The 22,266-nt window shown below is 40.2% G+C and overlaps 1 protein-coding gene across 3 annotated transcripts in view; it reads left to right on the forward strand.

The window, feature by feature from the left end:
• The window catches only part of MLLT3 (MLLT3 super elongation complex subunit), a 254,166-nt gene extending 232,936 nt beyond the window's left edge, over positions 1–21,230 (forward strand). For all 3 annotated transcript variants that reach the window (XM_057723974.1, XM_057723975.1, XM_057723976.1), the window contains 6 exons: positions 821–896; positions 2,701–2,830; positions 5,410–5,509; positions 10,743–10,814; positions 11,967–12,038; positions 19,744–21,230. In XM_057723974.1, coding sequence (XP_057579957.1) covers positions 821–896; positions 2,701–2,830; positions 5,410–5,509; positions 10,743–10,814; positions 11,967–12,038; positions 19,744–19,875 — 582 coding nt within the window. In that variant the 3' untranslated portion in view covers positions 19,876–21,230. The remainder of the gene's footprint in view (positions 1–820; positions 897–2,700; positions 2,831–5,409; positions 5,510–10,742; positions 10,815–11,966; positions 12,039–19,743) is intronic.
• The last annotated feature ends 1,036 nt before the right edge of the window (positions 21,231–22,266 follow it).

Here is a 22,266-nt window from a genome sequence, read left to right on the forward strand (position 1 = left end):
CGGAAAGAAAAGACATACACGTCAGAGGTAGCATGTTACTGCAGCATATCTGCTAAGCAAACAGATGATCCATATTTTCAGTGAGTTTGGGGAAGGAGGAGAACTCTTGAGTTGATAGGTCAAGGAGGATGTGGAATTTGTTCTGGGTACTGAAGGATGAAGAGAATACACTGAGAGTGAGAGAGTGGGGTGTGTATATTGATGCTCTTTCCCTGCATCAATGTGCTGTGGAATTAAAGGGTGGGTTTTTTTTTTTTTGTTTTTGTTTTTTAAAGTAGTGGGAACATTTTCTCCTGACTCATTTGTGGGACTTGGCCAGGTCTCCTTGCGAACATTGGCCTCCATTTGTGAACTGTGGATGAATGGGGTTAGGGTTGGGTCATGGCCTTGGACCAGAGTGAAATTAACTGGCTCATAATGTGATTGAACTAATGACCTTGGCCTCATTACCACTATGTTTTAATCAGTTGAGTCAATCAAATGTTGCAGAAAGGGTAATCAAGGTATCTTTCAGAAAGAGATCCGGATAGCAGCAAACATAGGAGTGGAATCAAAGCCAGGTTCTTGCTTCATGTAACACCCAGGTGTTTCCCTCTGTATGCCTGAGTTTTTATACTTGTTTTTGCATCTAATAAAAATATGGTGGACAAAATGAAAAGTTCACGGACTCTCCTGTGTTAGCGTTTGTAGTCATTTTTCTTGCACAATGTCGGACAGTTTTTGTGGGGTAAAATATGTTTGAGCAACAGTAGTGTTTTTAATTTTAGATGTGTGGTGTCCTGTACATTTATTGATGACACCTTTTTCTTCTTCTTTCAAGTCTGAACAACCCAGTCCTGCCAGTTCCAGCTCCAGCTCCAGCTCCAGCTTCACACCGTCCCAGACCAGGCAACAAGGTATCCACATCTCCCGGGCCAACTAGGAGACATTTTTCTCATAAAACATCTTAATGAGTTGATTTATGGCCTATTTTCTACTGTTTTATTATTTGAATGATAACTTGGCTTTTATGCAGTTGTATTTATTTCCCTTAGGAATGCACATGAGTATTGTTCTGATGTATGAGGCCAGCCTCTAGAATTCCCCTTTTCCCAGTTCCTGCCATCAGAGTCCCATTTTACAAAAGGATTATAGACACAGCCCATTCCAGGGAGTTCCCAAAGGAAATACAATAGCAAAAGCTAGACTTGAGAGGCTTTGACAAAGAGAAATAGGTTTTTAGTCTCCCTCCCGAACATCTTTCATTTTATTATTTTTCTACAGATTAATAGACCTTTTTCTTTGGTGAGCGTTAATTTGCTGTCTTTAAAATATATTTTCTTCTACTCAAACTCAAAATAAAGAAATTTAATAAAAAAACTAAACCTGAACTTTAACTAAATATATGTTCCACTTTTTTCATGTGTGGAAACTTTTCAGACGTGAGCTCCTTTCTTCTGTTTTTTGGTTTTTTTTAAACAGGAAGAGTGAGATAATAACAAGAAATCATTTGTTTCTGAGCTTCATGTTGCATGTTACCTTTTTCATTGACCACATTGAATTCCTGTTGGCCTTGTATGTTTTGAAAAGGATTAAATTGTTGTGTGCGTTTGGGCTAAGGCTAAGCTTTCAGGAAAAAATAAAAGACACTGTTCATTTTGGCTGTTCAGAGTTCTTGTTCCACTAACTTCCAAAGATAAAGGCCCGTTACAAAAGCAGAGAAATTTGGGTTTTGCAGAATGTGAGATTACAGAGAGTCAGCACTTATTTTAGAAGTGAGTTAATGATAGCTCAGATAATCCTGTCACAGATGAGACTTTAGGAATTGGCTAATCCAGAAGGAAAGTGCCTTTCTCACTTTCTCGATTGCCTTTACAATCTCTCCTGTTAAGATTATAAACATCTATTTTGTTTTCATTACATTTAGAGTAGTATGGTGAAAATAAGCCACAGTAATGCATTTTTTTCTGGGGTTTGTTTTTTTCCCCCCCAATTCTAGAATAAAATTAGTTCTGACTTGATTTTCCTCTCCCATCTCATACTGGATACTCTTTTGAAGATATTCTGGGCACCTGATTTATTACGTGGTCTTATTTATGTAAATACGTGCCAGTATTTTGCCAGGAATTTCTTAAAAGGTAAAATTGGCTACACAAAATTGTTACAACAAGACCTCGTGTCCAAGATCAATATATAAGATCAGAGATAGAACTTTACACCATGGAATTGAAATACTTTATAATCTGAACTTGACTGAAATGCTTGCTTGACCTGAAATTGACCTTGAAATAAAAGGAACAGCTAAACCTTAATAGATCAAAAACTACCACACAAAGGCTGCATTGCTAAGAACAAGTTACAACCATGGTGATTTATTAGTCTCAAGTTTTCAATACATGGATTAACCTAACAAAACATTCAATTTACTAACAGATCTTTCTGTTTCTTTTTAGGTGTGATTTTCCTTAGGGAAGAAAAAAAGCATAGACTAAAATTCCTAGGAACTAGAATTTTCTAAAGAACATTTTTGGGCATCTATTATGAAAGCAATAATGTTTTGACAGAAGTTGCATTCCAGAAACTACCAAATCTGTCATGTAAATTGTATACACACATATGATAACGGTCCTTTTTAAGCAGTGTTCTGTGCTGGTGAGCGTTCCCCTGTGTCTGACGTGGCTAAGTGTGTTTGACTGCCTGTGGTTCATTGTCATTACTCAGGCCCTTTAAGGTCTATAATGAAAGATCTGCACTCGGATGACAATGAGGAGGAGTCGGATGAGGCAGAGGATAACGGCAATGACTCCGAGATGGAGAGACCTGTAAATAGAGGAGGCAGCCGAAGTCGCAGGTGGGTGTCTTGGAAGGAACAAGCTTCCCTGTGATGGAATCATACCTCTTCCCTAGACCTGAGAGTGTGAGCAAAAGTGTGACACACCGAAACAGTGGCAGGAAATGGTCACATTCATTTCTTTCAGTTGCGGCACCTCAGCCGGCTTACGGTCACTTCTCCAGGGAACTCTTTATTCTTTTTTTCTCAGAAAGGAGAGGCTTTTCCTCCATAAATGTTCTAGGGGAAAAGTCCGATTGGAAGTCTTTGCTCTTCAAAGTAAATGCCAAGGTGGCAGGACAGGCTGCTGAAATTCACTGTGCTCTCATTGGAAGCCTTTGTGCAGCTCCATTGCTGTAGGTAGCTCAGGATTTGAGGAAACATGTTTGCTGTTTGTAGTTAGAAATGCATATAAGTGGCTTCAGTGAATTATGTGTGGCTTCACTGAGGCTCTGTTAAAACTAGGATCACCTGTGTGTTTTCCGGACAATAAATTCCTTTTACGTGTGCTGACGGTTAGTTTCCTTAAGTAGCTTTAATGCGGTAAGGCATTATTCTACCCTTGTAAGATGGTAGTGCATGTCACTTGTAATTAATAGTAAACTGGAAATTGCTTTGAGGGTTTTATTTCTTTATCATGAGGAAAACAAATAAGCATACTTGAATGCGTTTTGAGTAGAAAAAATACGAATCTATTTGAACTTAAAAATTACATTTACAGTAGATTGCATTAAATCTTTTCCCATTATCCATTACTGTGTAGAAGGCCCTAAAATTCCTAAAAAGAACGTGATCTTAACCCAGACTGTTTGCTGATTGGTAATTCCTTCGTGTCCTTTGAGAAGAGGCTCCTTAGAGTATATGCCCTGTCAAATCTCTCATTGGTTCTTCTTTATGGCCATTCTCAATAGCTCTGTCTCCACCTTCTCTCCCAAACTCACCGATCTGTGTTCCTTTCAAGTAGGAGAAAATTAGGACCCTTATGGCCTTGGCCTTATAATGTTTCCCTTTAGAAGTCTTTAATCTGACAAGAAGGACACTGATAGGGCAAAAAAAAACCTAAAAATGGACTGAAACTTGTAGGTGAGGAGCACCTTCATAATAACCAAAATCCTGACCGCTGGCTGCTCTTACATGTAGCTGGTGAGAAACGCATGACCTAGTTAGACAATTTTCCAAGGTATTGTTACGTGGAAGATCCAGATGTTCTGTGGTGAGCTGTGGCCCGCCCCCTTCCTTCCCCATCCTCTGAGTCAGTGTGGGTCCGATCATACACGTTTGTGAGTTGGCTGATGTGATGCACGTCGTTGGAAGGGCTTTTCTCCCTTCCTGACATGTGCTATTAGCACAGCCCCCAGCAGTGGAGCATTTGATCTTCATTGCACTTGCGAAGTCTCAACTGTTTAATCAGTTTAAATACTCAGCCTTCCACTTCAGTCAAGAAGCATTTTAAAGCAGCGCTTCAACTGAACACTTCATTAATGTAATTTAGTTAAGAAAAACAAGTTCCATCCGTTTTTGCTAAAAGGATGTCCCAGTGTATCCTTTTCATTTCCCATCTTGTATCTTGTCTATCTGAATATATTATAGAGCTGGAATGCGCTTGCCTATTTAGAGCGAAAGAACAACTATCCTGATTTCTGAAGCATTTTCTGTTTCTGACAAGAATATTATATTAGGTTACTATATAGCCAAAGAGAGGGAGCAAACACTGTAGGACGTTTCTAAAAGAGGGAGTACATTCAGCAGAGTAGAATGAAGAAATATCTCCTATTCTGGCTAAAAGAAAATTCCATTTTGTTCTGAAAAGGAAAAAAATTGGGGAGGAGGTGTTTTTTTTATTGTCTTTCATCATTGAAAGATATTATATTTTTCTAAAGCAGTTATCCCAAACTGTCTCTTCATGTTGCTGTGGTGTATTTCCAGTGAATTGTTGTGTCAGAACTAGGGTCCGCTTTGCATCATTACACAGTGCAAGTGATTGGTGATGGGTCTATCATACTGGGCTTTACACATCCCATCCTCAGATGTCACCCTGAGCTGTCAGTCCTGCAGGGCTGTGGTCCACATTCTTCTCAGCAGTTACGTCCAGTCCTGCAGCCTGTGTTTTAGCCATAGTTGTAAAATTTTCACCTGTAGCAAATAGGCTGGGGGAAAGGAAGAAAAGGTGGTAACCTGTGAACTGTCTAATTTTGCTAACCTACATGCTTATGATAGTAGGTGGATAGAGCTGGAATGGGGAGATAAATGAATAAATGAAGCCAGTAAAATGTACTGGCTGAGCACCAGCTTCAGGTCACATTGCTTGGGTTTGAACCCTAGAATCTCCACTCTTACCTCTGTGACCCTAGGTGAGACCCAGCCTTTCTAAGTCCCAGTTTCCTCATCTGTGAAATGGGGATTATTAAATGAGAAGCAGCAGATCAAACACTCAACCCCGTTCCAGATACAAAGTAAACGCCAGTACGTGGTAGCAGTTGTATGAGTTAAGACAAGTTCACAGTGACTAGTGTTTGGATTCCTTGCTCTCTGCCCCTGATTCTTCGGATATTTCAAGCATTGTCTGTAATGACGCATATGATTTCTCTGTTTCTTTTCAGAGTCAGCTTAAGTGATGGCAGCGATAGTGAAAGCAGTTCTGCTTCCTCACCCCTCCATCACGAACCCCCGCCACCCTTATTAAAAACCAACAACAACCAGGTAAGTTGCTGGGTTTGCGCTTCTCAAGAGTCTGCAGAACTAAATGTGATCATTTTTACAAAGCACACAAAACGCTTTACCCCTTAAACAAAGTCCCTCTTGATAGCGAATAAGTGGGAATCTACAGCCTTAGGAATAAACACATAGTTAGGGCAGAAGAACTTCTGTTGTCACAAAAAGTATGTTCCATTGGTTCATTAAATAAATGCATAAATGCAGGATGGGATGGCGACAGAAAGTGTTGCCCATTTACTCCTAAATTTTGTATGTTTTGCCCCTCAGTTGTAAGTAGGCTGTTTAATGAGTAAGAAAGAATATGACCTTTGGAGCTAGTATAAAGCCTAGTTCTTTGTTTTCCTAGGCATGAGGCATGAGTCCATACCTTCTTGGCAAACAGTTGATGAGAGATGGTTATTAGTATAGGTGCTCTACCTCTGCTCATCCAGGAAAAAAGATTATCACTTGGGATTGCAAGGAATAGTTTATAAAATACAGAGTAAACAATGGTCATTACCATTGTTGTGATAAATCAAGGTAAAGGAAAGCTTATTAATTTGATAATCAACTCAGAATATTGTTATTTGGATAAGGTCTAGGCAGAACTTCGAAAGCTATGATGAAGAGCATTTGTTAAACAAATGATTATTTAAAATACTTGCTAAAATAAACTATTTTCAAGTATTTTTCAAAAATCTCATTATATACTGAGTTGATACTCTATTACCATGTTATTTCTTTGTTTAGAGAGATTCCACGTGACCTCTACAACAATTGCTTCATTCAAGTTACCGTATGAATGTTAACTTGAAAATAAATGTGGTTTTGTAAAATTATTCTGTTTCACAGGTGTGCTACCTGTGATTTTAAATGGCCTTGCCCTTGAATCTGTGATCTTTGCTTTATGGGGAAACTGTGATTTTATAGCTGAAGGCTTTTTCATTTTAAATTTTGTGTTAAGTATAAGCAAAAGTATCTTAAAATTTAAAATTCCTCATTTATAAAGTTTATCTGCAACTTAACGCCTCCATTATTAAGTAGGAGTAATATCAGTGTTCTTTACCTCACCAGTTACAGTTCAGCTGCAGTTTCTTTGTGTCCTACATGTGACTTCAGGCCCAGCTTCATCATCCATTACAGACGGGCCGTTCAAGGAGTTGCACACTCTTCTTCCTTATCCTGATTCCCTGCAGTCCATGTGTTCCCCACCTCCAGTGCCAGCCATGCCCATGGCCCAGCCAGCCTTTACCGCTGGAGTGGCTGCCCAGTACTCCAGGTCAAGCATTTCAGGGGAAAGTAAGGACAGTGGGTGTAAGCATCATTGCCACTCAGTTGGGAAGAGCCCCGGACTGGCTAACTGGATAACTTGGGTTTCTTTTATAAGTGTGTGCTTCCGTATGAGCTGGCAAAAGAATAGTGTTCATACCGTGAACATATTTGTATCTCCAGTTTAAACCTGTGTAGGCCTGATTTCTGCTTCCAGTGGGTAGTACATGAGAATTAGGATACTTCCTGGGCAGTGACAGTGGCAGTGCCAGGAGTGAAGGGCATCAGGGTGTGCTTTCGTGCCCCGCATTAGTTTCCTTCAGCATCTTGTCCAGTCAGGGTTAAGACTATGCTTGCGAAACAAATGCAGCTCCAACAGGCCCCCCTCTTGCCCTGCAGATGGAACTGCCCCTGATCCCTTCCTGGACAGGCAGTCTTGAGCCAGCCTTGGTTTTCAGGGAAAGGTTTCAATTCTTTGTCAGGCTTTTTTACTAACCTGTCTGGCAGAATGAAAACAAAAACAAATGGTATCCTCTATCTAAAGAGGGTAAAAATCACTTTATCCGATTAAATAGCATACCACTCGTTCCTTGGCGTATGTTTATTTGACAAATGTAGCTTCACACATGTGAATCATCAGTCTGTCAGGAATACTCAGTTATCTGTCACTTTCTCCATACACCTATAAGCATAATAAGGAGGTCCATATGCTTTCACTTTTAACTAGTTTAGGGTAGGAAATAAATGTGCCACAGGGTGCTTTCCTCCTTGGACCTGTGACTTAGAACTGGAGTGTGTTTTTTTTAGTCGTGTGTGTGAGTGTGTGGTGTGTGTGTGGGTGATGATGATGAGATGATCTGAAATTTTGCATAAAATAGATGAAAACATCCTGGGAAGGCCAGACTGTGGAATGGGGAGACTCTTGAGTTTTTTTCTTCTATATCCCTTGGCTCTTCTCTTGTCTGTAGGTTGATAATGGTCTCTCAAGTTTTTCTGTAGATAACCAGGCAGAGCTGTGTTTTCCTTACCTTTTCTCAATCTTCTAGGGACTAGGGAAGAGGGAAAGTGCTAACTGAGCCAAACATTTTCTAACTCTTGGAAAAAAGTGAACAGAGAGCGCGCCACATGTCCAGAAAGCAAGTAATTAACCTGAGTATTCTTAGGAGCTGCTAGTGGTGATCAACATGAAAGACCCATCCGTAGAGAATCCATCTGCTGAATAATTGAGTTGTCAGTCCTCACAAAGGAATACAGAAAAATAGTAATCTTGAAAATTTGATTCTCAAGCCATATCCTCAGATTAAGGATAGAAGTGCAACTCATCACCGTTCTATTTTCAGAGACTACCACGTGCATAAATGGTGCGTCTCAGCAGTCTGGTTGGCTGTTTCTTCCCATTTGGCTTAATAGGGAATAATAGTGCTATGCCATTTTAACCAAACTTTTTTTTTTCAACTTCAAAACCTCCGTATGTGAATTTCAAACAAAATCAAAATTCCAGATCCTTTTTGGCCGTAAGTATTCAAGGGAGGGAGGTGAGGGGGCCTTAAAGGAAGGAAGCGATCCATCGGACCCGAGTTAATATTCAGAATATCATAAATCACCTATCAGCCTGCAAGGCATGTTGAATGAAATAAAAGAGTCTATCCAGTTAAACTGGTTTGAAATCAGCCTGTGGAAGACAAGGTGCCGTACTTTTCTATTCTGGAGTCGTTTCCTTAAAGATAAGAAATGATCATAAATAAAACAGTTGTCTTCAGCATGGCTCAGCTCTCAGAATGAGGTTTTGACAAAGCTGTTTATTTTGGAGCAGGGAGAGATCAAAGCAGGAAGATTAACTGAGCCCTCTCTGGGCAGCCACTCAGTAACTCAAGGCGGATCACTGACACCCGGGGCTTTTGTTCCTGCCACTGCAGCTTCAGAAGAAAGAAACTAGGATTTCAATGTAGTTGGGCCTTCTGTGCTGTAGCACTTACGGAATGTGCAGGGTGGGACTTCAGCGCCCTGAATGTTCTGTCTGTTTTCTGCTTTGAAGAGAAGGTGGTGGACCTCTTTCAACCTAGTTAACAAGTCTATATGGCAGATAGAGAGTTCTCAGTCACTTGGCCCCCAGAGTGCAATGATTTGGGGCATGGAATAGCAGGGAGGGTGTTCAGGGGTGGGCTCTGAGGGGAACAGAATTCCAGTTTCTAATGCGCAAGGCAAGCAGGCAGGCACTGTTTTTTCCTCTTGCCTGAAATTGCAGCAGATCGGCTCTGCTTGGCGCAGCCCCGTATCTGAGTTGGCGAGGAGTGCCATCTACTGACCTACTTACTCCTAGGTCTCAGCTCCAGTGTTCCCCTGAGGTCTCATTTCCAACAACAATAGAGAAGGAAATTCTGAATGTGGCGGGGTGTTTGGTTTCTTTTACAGTGAAGCATGTTAAAAACTGTTGCTTTGCCTCTGCGATCAAGTAATTTCCTTGTGTTGCCAGAAGTATTGTATTTGAGGTAGCCTGGTCCCGTTGGTCATCTGGTTATCTTAATGTGAAAAGTGAAGAAATAAAGGCGATTCTCAGGCAGGATTCTGTTAGGAGCTGACTTCTTGCTTATACATTTTCTTAAACTCAAAGGAGTGTATACCCTTAGAGAAGTATTTGGTCGTTTCTAGAGTGTCATCCTCAACAAGTAAAATGTTTATTAGCAGCAGAAAATTTTATAACTGAATGGGAACCTGGACGTTATCTTGTTCATCTCTCTCATTTTACCTCATTTTTTGAGGTTCAGAAATGTTGAATGATTGGGCTGTACCTGAACTTGGCTTTCTGAACCCAATCAATGATCTTTCCACCAATGAAATTACACAATAAATGTGGACTCATTTTTAAAATCTTCTTTATGTTTTGGAAGATGATAGTTCTTTGAACAGAACTGTGAGGGTGTTGTGTGTGTCTGAGTGTGTGTACGTGTGTGTTGAAGCAGAAATTGATGAAAAGAAGAACAGTAGGAATATGAGACTTCTTAAATGTCTCCTTTATTTGGCATTTTATTCCTTAATATTAGCTTCAGGTTATATAATTCACTTGGCAATGAGGATATAATGCAAAGAAATTACTTTGCTTTTTATGATTATATACATTTGTAGACACTCATCAATAATTTCAGTCGTTCTCAACCATTTTAAGCAAGGGCCATTTAAAAATATTTCCCTCATAATTCTCAATTTTGAAAATTCTAATAAATCAACTGTATTTATTAAGTAATAATTTGTTTCCCCTTTTTATTAATTAGAAACATAGCTCCCCACTGTCTGAACAGTATGCAAAACTGCTGTTCATAACCTAAGCTATAATCGGTTCAGATAAAAGGAGAGGCACTTGGTATTTATCATGGAGAAACGCATCATTTCTTGAAATACAGAAGATAAGCCTAGCTCTTTATTTCTTGAGTGGGGGGATCCCAAGTTGGGAGCAACCAGTGTAACTGATTGGCAACCTTCATTTCCAAAGCTGCCTCAGTTTAGTGGATATGAATACTTTTTGAATCGGAAAGTCAGGTACTAAAAAGGGTATTTGAGTGTTTGTCTTATCATCCTTAGTGTACCGAGCACTGGTAGTCATGCTGAAACAACAGAATGAAGAAGAAAAAAATTCTTGCCAGAGGGAACTGTAACCCGCAGCAACTCAGCTGCTGTACATATGTGTGAGAGTGTTGTCACAAAAGAGAAGCAGCCTTGGAAGCTTAGATCAATTTCCTTATCGTCACCTTCTTTTTTTTTTTTTGTTTAAAGTTCTATTGCCCTGACTCAGCGTTTCAGATATAAGTAATTTATTTTCCCAGAGAGTGTAAGATTAGAGGAGAAGAAAATATATGGAGGAGAAATGCTCTTTGGAAAGTGATGTTATTATATGACATAAGTCCCTTTGTTTAGGTGGCTGGTTAGCTAAGAAGTGTTAGAAATCAAATTTAACTGTGTTCTCTTTGATCCCTAGATTCTTGAAGTGAAAAGTCCAATAAAACAAAGCAAATCAGATAAGCAAATAAAGAATGGTGAATGTGACAAGGTAGGTTCCTGGGCCGTGACTGTGAGCGCTGCAGCACTGACACTCTTCTGTCTCTTTGTTCCCCTTGATCATCCTAGCTGGTTCTCCTTTCATTTTCTTCATCAAAAATGCCTGAAACCCCCAAATGACAAGCTCTTCTTCCCAGTGCTTTGTAGTTTATTTTCCAAGTCTTGTTTATATCTCCAGTGTTAAACTTGGCCTTATGCTATCCACGATTGCCAAGGGATTTCAGCCACGTGGAATTGGGAGGTGAGAGAGTTGTGGTGGAGGGTTAAGGAATCACAGACTTAAGTGAGCAGGACATCTGATCCCAGTGCAGTGTGCTTTCCCCAAGTGTGCAATCACGCATCCGAAATCTGACTTCAAGGGCTGTTGGGGGTTTGTGTCCTGTTGTGGGCTGGGTCCTCACATGCTTTGCAGGATTGGGGCGGGCCTGGCTAGTGCTTCACAAACCTTTCTTTTGCCTTCAGTGCAGATGGCACTAGCCGCATCCGGGCATTAATGGTAGCAAAGACCCACGAGTCTGAGGATACGGAGGTGCACCTCTGCCTTTTCAGGGGAGCGCTCGACAAACCAGATGCTAATGTGGATAGTGACCTCTGTTTTTCATAAGACATTCTTCTGTTCTGTGACTTGCTGTTCACTAGCAATGTTAGATATGACCAGGATGGACCAGGAGGGCTTTTTTTTTTTTCACTTTGCTCTGGCATGACTGGTAATGTACATCGATACTTCCATATTCAAACTTGGGCTTTTTCCTCTTAGTGAAAATGCTTCTAAGATGGAAGAAGAATTTTTAAAAAAATGCAGACTGTGATAATATGCTTAAACTCACCATTTTTCACTGAGTTCCCCTTCTCTCTGTAGAGGCATTGTTGGGAGAGGGTGAACCTGCTCACTTGAATCTTGTTGAGTGCAAATAAGTGCAAGAATTGCCCTGTTTATCAATAAAAAGCTGGCTTGAAAAGTGAATAGTTGGCCAAGAGAGATTTGGTTTGCAAAGGCCTTGGGCAGCGCATCCACACAGCCTGGGGTAAAAGGTAGAATGTGGAACCTCCAACTACTGCATGTATGTTCGTATTTGTTAATTCCTTTATTTTTGAACTGCTTCCTAAATTGCTTGCTCTTTGGGGGGATGCTGTTCTCTTTCAGGCATACCTAGATGAACTGGTAGAGCTTCACAGAAGGTTGATGACACTGAGGGAAAGACACATTCTGCAACAGGTGAGAAATGCTTTTTTTTTTTTTAAACTCTTTATTGGAATATATTTGCTTTACACTCTGTACCCGTCTCCGAGGTACACCAAAGTGAATCAGCTGCATCTACACACATATCCCCATATCTCCTCCCTCCCATGACTCCCCCCCACCCTCCCCGTCCTGGCCCTCCAAGGCATCTCCCATGAAGTTGATCTTTTGTTATACAGCACTTCCCACTAGCTATCTATTTTACAGCTGGTAGTGTAAATATGTCTATGCTACTCTCTCACCTCATCCCAACTTCCCCTTTGCCCCCCACCCCAGCCCCGTGTCCTCAAGTCCATTCTCTACTTCTGTATCTCCACTCTTGCCTGTCACTGGTTTCATCAGTACCATTTCTTCAGATTCCATATATATGTGTTAGCATACAGTATTTGTTTTTCTCTTTCTGGCTTACTTCACTCTGTATGACAGACTCTAGGTCTATCCACCTCATGATATATAGTTCAATTTCATTCCTTTTTATGGCTGAGTAATATTCCATTGTATATATGTGCCACATCTTCTTTATCCATTCATTTGTTGATGGGCATCTAGGTTGTTTCCATGTCCTGGCTATTGTAAATAGTGCTGCAGTGAACATTATGCTACTTGTTTCTTTTTGGATCATGGTTTTCTCTGGGTATATGCCCAGGAGTGGGATTACTGGGTCATATGGTAGTTCTATTTTTAGTTTTTTAAGGAACCTCCAAACTGTTTTCCATAGTGGCTGTACCAGCTTGCACTCCCACCAACAGTGCAGGAGAGGTCCCTTTTTTCCACACCCTCTCCAACATTTGTTGTCTCTAGATTTTGTGATGATGGCCATTCTGACCAGTGTGAGATGATACCTCATTGCGGCTTTTAGTACTTGGATGGGAGAAATGCTTTTTAACACAATCCTTTCCAGAAGCCTCAAGGCCCAGTTTGCCTTGGTCTAGTGTGGTACCACCTGGAGGCCATGCCAGCCCCACACTCTCAGAACTGGGCCAGTGCCACCTGCGAAGTATTTGGGGAGGGGGCTCATTTCTGAGGCTACCCGGATGTGTGCTTTGGGTGTTCGGCGGTCGATGAAAACTGGGTGCATGGGGAGGTGATGACGCTGGCATGTACTGGTCCCTCAGCCGTCTGATGCTGTCATGTGGGCTGAGGGAGGGGATGGTAGGAATACAGAAACCTTTGGGGCCAGGCTTCTGGTTTCATGGGAAAACAGTGATAAGAACTGCAGTCAAATGCTGTAAACATTTGTGATTCGATTTAGTACCCTTTGCCAGTGCTATTCTAAGAAAAATAAATGTTTTCCTCATTTATCTTATCTTGTATAACATACATTCTATTATTATGAACTCAACTGTCGAAGACTTGTAGAGTGGGGAAACTCGTGTTGGTACAATTTGATGTTTTGAGAAGATAAGAAGGGTGGTTTTTAGTTTTCATACAGTTACAGCACGTGTCCATTGCATTAACAGTGGCCATTAATAAAATAATTTTTCTTTAATACCCAAAGAGAAGGTTGTGTTCTTAATTCCAAGGTGGGATTGTAGATTATTTCTCTGCTGGAATTTTTTTTTTTTTTTTACTACTTTCAAATGACTTGAAGTTAGTACTTAATCTACCCCAGCTGTGTGTGGTTTTTTTTTTAACGTTTAATGGCTGATGGTCACATTTATATTCTGTGTACATTTTTGCGTAAATCTATAAATACACACTCTCAAGCTTTCCAAGTTCCCTGATTGGTCTGATAAGCTTTTTAACCCTTCTAGAGTTTCAGATTTGAAAAAGAGTACAAACCTATAATTCTTAATTGAGGGTAAGTTGCATTTCTACCTAAGTGTATAATAGGCCAGGGAGCAGGATTTCAGTAGCTTACCCTAAGACATATTCTAGTATTTGATAGCATTTTTCTTCAGCTTCCTTCTGTACAACTGAAAATTGTTCAGCCTGCCACTTACCAATTATTTGGGGCTAATTGCCTGAATGATGATGGCAAATCTATTCGCTGATTTTCCTCTCCTTTTGCAAACACCAGCTCTGAACCACTGTGGAGCAGTTGTCTAATAAAGCTGCTAAAGTACAAGCTGGGCCCAAATAGTGCGTCTCACAGGAGATCGAGACAGATGTTTGGGCAGGATTGAGACCCCTTCACAAGGAAAACCAACCAGTGAGTCGAGGATACTAGGCTTCCGGGCAGGGTCTTACCTTAGGGTATCATTGGCATCCCCAGTTTCATATTGTCCTTTATTTTGACCTTTCAAAGAATTGTGAGGGAAGGTGGCTTACTGGAGAATTCCATCGAAGTGGATTATTTTAGTGTTCTAGAGGGAGAGAGTGATATCTATGAATTTTTAACCTGGCATAAAGGCACTCCAGGGCCCACCGCGTTTCACCCTAATTGCATTCCCAGGCCGGTTGAAAGCTCTCAGTCTTTGGCCTTTTGCCTCGTAATGCAGCTGAGGCTTGTGATTATGATACCATGATGCATGTCCTGTCACGCTTTACTGCTTAATTAATTCCTATTGTAAAACATAGCAATATTGAGCACTAATGTTATTCTCCGTCTTGAGCGCTGCTCATCTTGTGGACTGCATTCCACAGAGTCTACGTATTCTCTGCCACGCAGACCTCAGCACCTGAGACAGGATTTCTGGTGAGCCCAGGATCCCATCCCAGATCTTTTCCTATTAAATGCATCCTGTCAGAAAATCGGGCCTGACACTTTTATTTGGCTCACAAAAAGTGGTTAATATCTTTGTTTCACTCTGGGGACATGCCGTGCTGGCACCAGCATCTAGAATAATGAACAGAAAGCACTGGATCAAGAGGGCCTGTCTTCTAAAGGCCCTTTTCCATAAGGTAAACATATAGTACAGTAGACACAAAACCAGAGATGTCAGGACCTCGGACTGACTAATAATTTGGTTCTTCTTTAAACCACATGTTCCACATTTATTTGGAAAGGGAGATTGAACATTTCTAAACTTCCTTGCAGTTCCAGCTCTGAGTCTGGATTTGTGTCCTCCTTGGGAGGGGAAGGGAAAAAAAAAAAAAAAAAAAAAACCTCTGAGGAAAACCAGGGGCTCCTTAGAGGATGATTGAGCAATTTAGGTAACAGCTATTATACTCTTAGAATTTTCTTCAGGGAGATGGGGAATAAATGGTATATCAGAGTGTTCGAACAACATGGAGAACTCTCCCTGAGAAGTGTTTTGCTGAAAGTGCTTTTCTCATCCTGGAGAATCGCCTGACATATTTTAGAATCCCTTGTAGATTGGAGCCTGATGGCCTGCCTTTTAACCCAGGATAGGGCACACATTGTCACATGGTAAACAGGACTTCCCCGTCCACAGCTGGGGCCATTCTGCAGGAAGACCTAACTTACTCCAGACCTGACTCCCCTCCAGACAGAAGCAGTTGAAAGCAAAGCTTGTTCATTACTTCCCACTCAGCAAAGAGGATGCTTCGGGTGGAAAGAAACCTCTTTTTTTTTTTTTTCCAACATAAAAAATATAAAAAACTATAATGAGACTACAATGCATCTACCTTTTAATGCTTTCTATGACTTTTATAACCAGGGTTGGGGGAAGGAGCCACAGACTTAACAAGTGGACCTTACCCTATTTAAAAAAAAAAAAAAAAAAGCCTGCAGGGCACCCCCTCCAAAGCTGACGTGGCAGGAAATAATCCGTCACAAATGTTTTCACAACAACCATCATCTGAAGAATGAGTTAAGCAGTTTACATACTCTTCTTTTTCCACTGCCTATAACATACCATGCACCCTTGCCTGCTTTCCTTATCTGCGGTCACTCTGTGTTTTATTATTATTGTTATTTTGGAGTTGGATTCATCATTGCAGTACGATGCAGGGTAATGACACCAAGGTAGAGCCACAGTGCATCACCAGAGCAGGGATTCCTATAGACAGCAGCCTGGCATCCTTCAGGGACCAGCAGGGGTGGCGGTTTTAGGCTTTGTGGCTTGTGTCATTGCAATAAAGCATGTTAATGCTGTGTTTCTGATGTTCTAACTATCAGGATTGCTGAGAAGGAACCCACATTTATTTTTCTTTATGAAGTCTTTACTTAATTGAGGGTGTAGGTTCACGCTCTAGTAATTCAAATCATTAATGCTGTTCCCATTGGCAAGTAGTCGTGAACACCCCATCTGTTGCCACCGCTACTGCTTTAAGGCTGTATCTGCCTCCACCTTGACGCATTCTTATAAGCTCCCATAAAAATGCAGGGCTCATTTAGTGAGATTGATCAGATCCCCTTCATTTCTTTGTGTGTTTGTGGCTGCAGGCGGGGTGGGGCGTGCTGGTTGTGGAGGAGGCAGGAGGGCTGTGAGTAAAGCCCGGGAACCTGCAAGATAGTACAATGCACGTGAGAGGACAGGGCTGAATGTCCTGATAGGCAAAAGCTTTACAACCAAGTGGCCTTTTCTAGAGGGTATTTTTATTATTCTGTTTTCTACTTATTGTTAAGTAATTAGTGAGCAGCTATATTGAGTCTCAGAAATTTACTTTCTTGAAGGGGTGAGCTACCTGTCACTTTCAAGGGAAAACGTAGGGCTGTACTTCTTTACCCCCACATTGTCGTTTTAGTTTGTCATTTCAACTGCTTTACTTCAGCTGCTGTTCTCTGTTTTCTTCCCCTCCTCCTGCAAACTTTTAGTATAATTTTTTTTTTAATTTCGAGGAGGTCTTTTCTGAGTTTTAGCTTCTGGCATTTTCCCTGCTTCATTTGTTTTAGTGCTAATGAAATAGCTAACAGTCAATGAGAGGCAGAGGAAAAAGCACTGGGTCTGAAAATTCATGTGCTGTATAGTTACCTCCCAGATAATTAAGGATAAGTTTATGTTTACGTGGTAATCATAATCATGTCGCCCTCATCTGTGTAGCAGTTTGCAGTTTATGAAGAAGCTCATGCTCCGTGTATTATTTGATCCTCTGAACAACATTGTATGATAGGTAGAACAGGTGGCATTGTCCCCATTTTACAGATGAGGAAATAGGCCCAGGGGTTATAATGTCCTATCCAACGCCATTCAAATAATGAGCAGAGTCGGAATTTGATATGCCAAATGTAGGATCCTCTGTTCTGAATGCTTGGTCATTTACCTCCTGCCCAGCTAGTTGAGGAGAGGAGTCACACTCTGGAATAACTGTCATTTGCCTCCATTGAATAAGTTGAAAGGCTATTTGTTTCTATACTGAAAGAGCTCTCTGAAGAGGCTGTTTGTTTCCATACTGAAGTTTACACATTTTCACTTGGTCTATAGTATTTCTACACAATGTGGCAAAAAAGATAATTTACTCCGAAAAGTACTCTTAATTCAATCAGTGTTAAATGTATACTATTTGATTGCCTTGAAAGGCTTGTGTTTGTGGACATAGCTGTGTGTGCGTGTTTATGTGTAGATGTGTGTGGGTGACTTACCCAAAGCTCTGTAACTATTAACTAATAAAGCAAATGAGGGTTCATTTTAGATCGTTTAGTGTTCATAATAAGCTCTAACTTGCTAAATTCTTATGTGAATGTCATACTTTAACCATTATTGGGAACACCCTTTCTGATAATCTCTTGACGCATGTAATAGAATGCTGAGTCCAGTGGTTTAAACAAGTAAGGTTCCCTCTCCACCCCTGCATCCCTCCTTCCCCACCACCCCATCTATTAGTAGGCCTGGAGGTAAGTGATTCATGGTCGGTGTGGTGGCTTAAAAGATGCTACCGAGGACATAGACTCTTTGCCTTCCTGCTCTGCCATCTTTCACATTCGCATTCATCTACTTGAGGGGAAGACAGCCGTTGCACTTCCAGGATTGCATCTTCATTCCAGACAGGAAGAGGGCAGAGGGTGAAAGCCACATGCCCGTTGTCCATACCCTTTTGAAAATTTCCCTAAAAGCCCAGTGACTTCTGACAAACTATATATAGCAGTGTCTGCCCAATGCTGCAAGTAGGTCTGGGAGGCAGGTCTTTCAGCTGGGCATATTGCCACTCCCAGAAAATCAAGCTTCTGCTAGTGAAGAAGAAGGGATAGATGGATATTAGGTAGGCAGTTCGCCGTGTTCGTCATGATTTTGCAATGGGAGTGACTGGTTTTGTTATTAAACCCGTAGTTATATCTGTAAAAAAAATAGTTCCAGAGGTTGAAAAAGGCAATAACAGCTCAGTCTGGAGTTGTGCAGTTAATTGGATTGAGGTTCACAATGTCTTTTATGTTTCTGTGGCAGTCGAATATGTCAGGCATGGGGAGCACGTTTTCTATTGAGAGCCACTGACCCATAGTGAGTGGTCCGCAAATTTACTGTTTTTCTAAAGAAAACTAATTGTAAGAAGAGGTCAAAAGTTTCCATTCTGCTGTTTTCAACACGAAATTAGGTAACCTAAAACTTCATTGAATAAATAATAGACTGAATAATTAAAACTATTCCTTTTAAGATGACTGAACTAAAGAGAACAGAAGCAAGTGATAGAAAAGGAGTAACAGATAAAAATAAGCGAAATGGTTCGCCAGTTGGTTTCTCTGTGCACATATTTTTTCTTTCATCTTGATGTGGATTTTCCTCCCTCCCTCAAAGAGCTTACTAAAATTAACCCCCCTCCCTCCCAATTTACTCACAACAAACATACCTAAAGCCCACACTACTCAGACACAGCATCTATTTCTGATAAAATTATTAGTAAAATAGGAATAGAAAGATATGTAACACGATAAAAGATTCTTTCAGACTCATAACCAACATCACTGTTAATGCTGAAACCTTAGAAGCATCCTCCTGAAAGCCAGGCAAGACCAACAGTGCCTCTGTCACCACTTTTATTTGTCACATTTCTGGAAGTTGGAGCCAATTCAAGAAATGAGGTACAACTATTCCCAAATGGGGAGACAAAGGCATCCTTTCTTTCTCTAGATAATACTTATCACCCCCAAATGCTCAAGGGCTTCAACTGAACATGACTAATGGAATGAATATAGATTTTTATTTAATTGTTGTCAAAGCATAACAAAATGCACAGCTAGATGAATTTAACAAAGTAAATGCATCTTTTGCAACCAGCACCCAAATCCAGCAACAAAACAGTTCCAGCACCCCAGAAGGCTTCCTTGAGCCCCTTTCTAGTCACTACCCATGATCTTCAGGGAGGTGAGAATGTAGGTGGTTTCTGGTTTTTTCTTTGCGGGTTCTTGCATTTTCTAAACGTTCAACAGTAATGTAATCAGAAAGAAAAATGATCATTATATATGTGTGTGTGCGTGTGTATATTTTTTTATAAGGCGTTCTATTATTTCTAGGATGGAATTTCCTTTCATCTGTTAAATACAGTCACTGCCCATTGAGTCAGTAACTGTTTTTTAAAGGGGTCTTGAAATTGTATCTCCCACTAACTACCCATTCTCATTCCCATCCCTACAGTGAAACAGTCTGTTGATGACTCAGAAGTAGAAATCAGTTTAGAGACTATGAATGAGAACCAGTTATCTACTGTCATTGAGAAATTCAAAAAAAATTCCTCTGACCTACCAAATTGGCTAAGAAGTAGTTTGCTGCCATTAATAATATAGGACCTTCTTGCTATAAATGAGAATATTAATCACTTGGTTCCATATTTGACTCCCTCTCTCTCTTTTGCCTTTTGATGTCTATTGCCTGTGGCCTAAACTTTCTCTTCTTTACTCCTCTAGATTGTGAACCTTATAGAAGAAACTGGACACTTTCATATCACAAACACAACATTTGATTTTGACCTTTGCTCGCTGGACAAAACCACAGTCCGTAAACTACAGAGTTACCTGGAAACATCTGGAACATCCTGAGGATACAACAACTGGATGCATCAAAAACTATGGGTTTTTTTTTTTTTTTTTTTTTTTTTGGTTGTGATTTTTTTTTTCTTGTTTGTTTATATGAAAACACTCAGAATGATGCAACCAAAAGGGAAAAAATAAAAAGCAAACAACCTTCAGCTTTATTTTTCTTTAAAGCCAGTCATCATCTCTTGATAAAGGAGAGGTTAAGCAAACCAGCCTCAGCGGACCACTCTTCTCTCCAAGGAAATCCCCGGGAAGAGTTAGCCTGGATAGCCTTGAAAACAAACAGATCAAACACAACACGAGAAAACTTAAAGAATGTGTATGGTATCATGTATCTCTCTCTGTGGTGGTTCATTCCACAGGACGAATGCATATTCAACACACTGCCTTATTACATAACTGATCTATTTATTATCGCATACAGATATTCTAGAGTCGTTGAGGGAATGACACCACAAGACATTCTAAGTACTTGGTCCCGTGGATGCTCTTTCAATGCAGCGCCCTTGCCATCCCAAGCCCAGTGACCTTACTTGTATACCATGCCGCTCTCCGCCAACTTTTTCCAAGTCCCTTAACTCGTTGCAGTCTGTATTTTCCACCTTGTTTTTCCAGTTCCAGGACACAAATGATCAACTGGGGGGACCAAACACCACCCTGATTTTCTTCTTTGTGGTCTTTTTCCTGAAAGTTGGGGCCCAGTCCTTGGCTGTATCCATATAATGACCTTGGACCATGGTAGAAAACGCACCAAATAGGATCATATGACTTGCTGTCTAGCCTTAGTCAATAAACCTGTAGGACTTTTAAACAAATGTGTACCTGTAAGCGTCCTGCATCCAACATTGTTGAGCTGTCATCAACATCCTTGTGTCTGTTTCATTGTTAGGATATTAGATAAATTGGAAGTGAATGCATCCCACAGGATCATCATGTTTAAGAAAGGAATTCTGCTTCTGTTTTCTAAAGAAATGGTGTAGAAATTCTTAATTTGGATCTATTTATTAAGAGTTTCAGCTTTCTTCAGCTGCCAGTGTGTTACCCCTCTTTACCGTAAAACCTGGAATAAGAGATTTTTGTTTGTTCACATATGATCCTCTTAGACTTTTATATTTGAAAAATTAAAGTCTTTCTTTGGGTAAAATTCTTGGTTATTCTGCCATAACAGATTATGTATTAACCTGTAGATTCAGTGGTTCGATACCTGTTTAGTCACTTGCTTATGTCTCCAGAAGGATTTCTTGTATTGGTGAAAATAAAGATGGTTGGGGGGGGGATATTTTTGTTCTTGATGTACCCTGTTTTGAAACTAGAAATCTGTCCTGTGGCATGCAAAAGAAAGCAAATTATTTTTAAAAGAAAAAAAAAAAACAAAACCAAAACCAAAGTACTTTTAGTGTCATTATTCCATCCTCTCCATGAGTGGAGAAATGCAAAATGAGAACAGCTCATCTTCCAAGTTTTTGCCAGGAATTCAACCGAAAAGAAAAGAAACGAAGAAATACTTCTGGATCCAAAGGTTCGTTCACTGGATCAGCCTTAAGAAAATCTCTATGTGTGCTCATAGACCAGTATCTCCCTTGTTTATTCCCGTGCCAGATGCTGTCTTTTCATACAGAGATTAACTAGTGTCTGTACAGAAAATGGTCTTTCCAGACCCATTCTTTTGGGCAGGAATGTAAATGCAGATTGATAATGGAGTTATTTCTGCATTTTAAAAAGGGGATTTTTTTTTACATTGTTTCTTTCTATCCAAAGACACTATTTTTTCCTTTAAAAAAATTATAATACAGCCATGCTCCTTGTAAATTAGTTCTCAGAAGTGTCCTCCCTGAGGACAAGTGTACTTTTTCAATAATGTTGTGACTCTTAATGATTGGCATGACCGTCCTCAAAGCATTTGTTCTGTAGTCCACTTCTCAGTGTTTAATTACAGAAAAACTTTCTGAGTCATTTTGGACATTAGGTGACTGATGAATTGTTTTCGTTGTGTTTTGTTTCTTTTTTAACTTTACAGGTGAAAGGGGCGGGCAATGCTTATATTGAATTGTTTGCAACATTTAAAAATCTTTATAAAAATTTCTAAATGCTGATCACATATTCTAATTAAGCCAGAAATGTATGTGGTTTACCTAAAATCTATGTAGTTTAACTAGAAATGTATATATGTAGTTTGGGCCATTTTTATTTTTGTATCTAAATTGTGTGACCAAAATTATGATTTGGCAATGTAAAGATTTTTTTGTTCCCTAAGTTACTAACCAAGAAACTGGTTTAACATAAGTAACCAGAGAAAAAGGGCAGCAGGAAGGGAAGCTATTACAGTGATAAACTTTAGACCTAAAATTTAGGTAATAAAGTAAACGTCTTCAAAATATCGTCTGTAAATTGATA

Source organism: Hippopotamus amphibius, chromosome 2, assembly GCF_030028045.1.
Source record: "Hippopotamus amphibius kiboko isolate mHipAmp2 chromosome 2, mHipAmp2.hap2, whole genome shotgun sequence".
Taxonomy (NCBI): Eukaryota; Metazoa; Chordata; class Mammalia; order Artiodactyla; family Hippopotamidae; genus Hippopotamus; species Hippopotamus amphibius.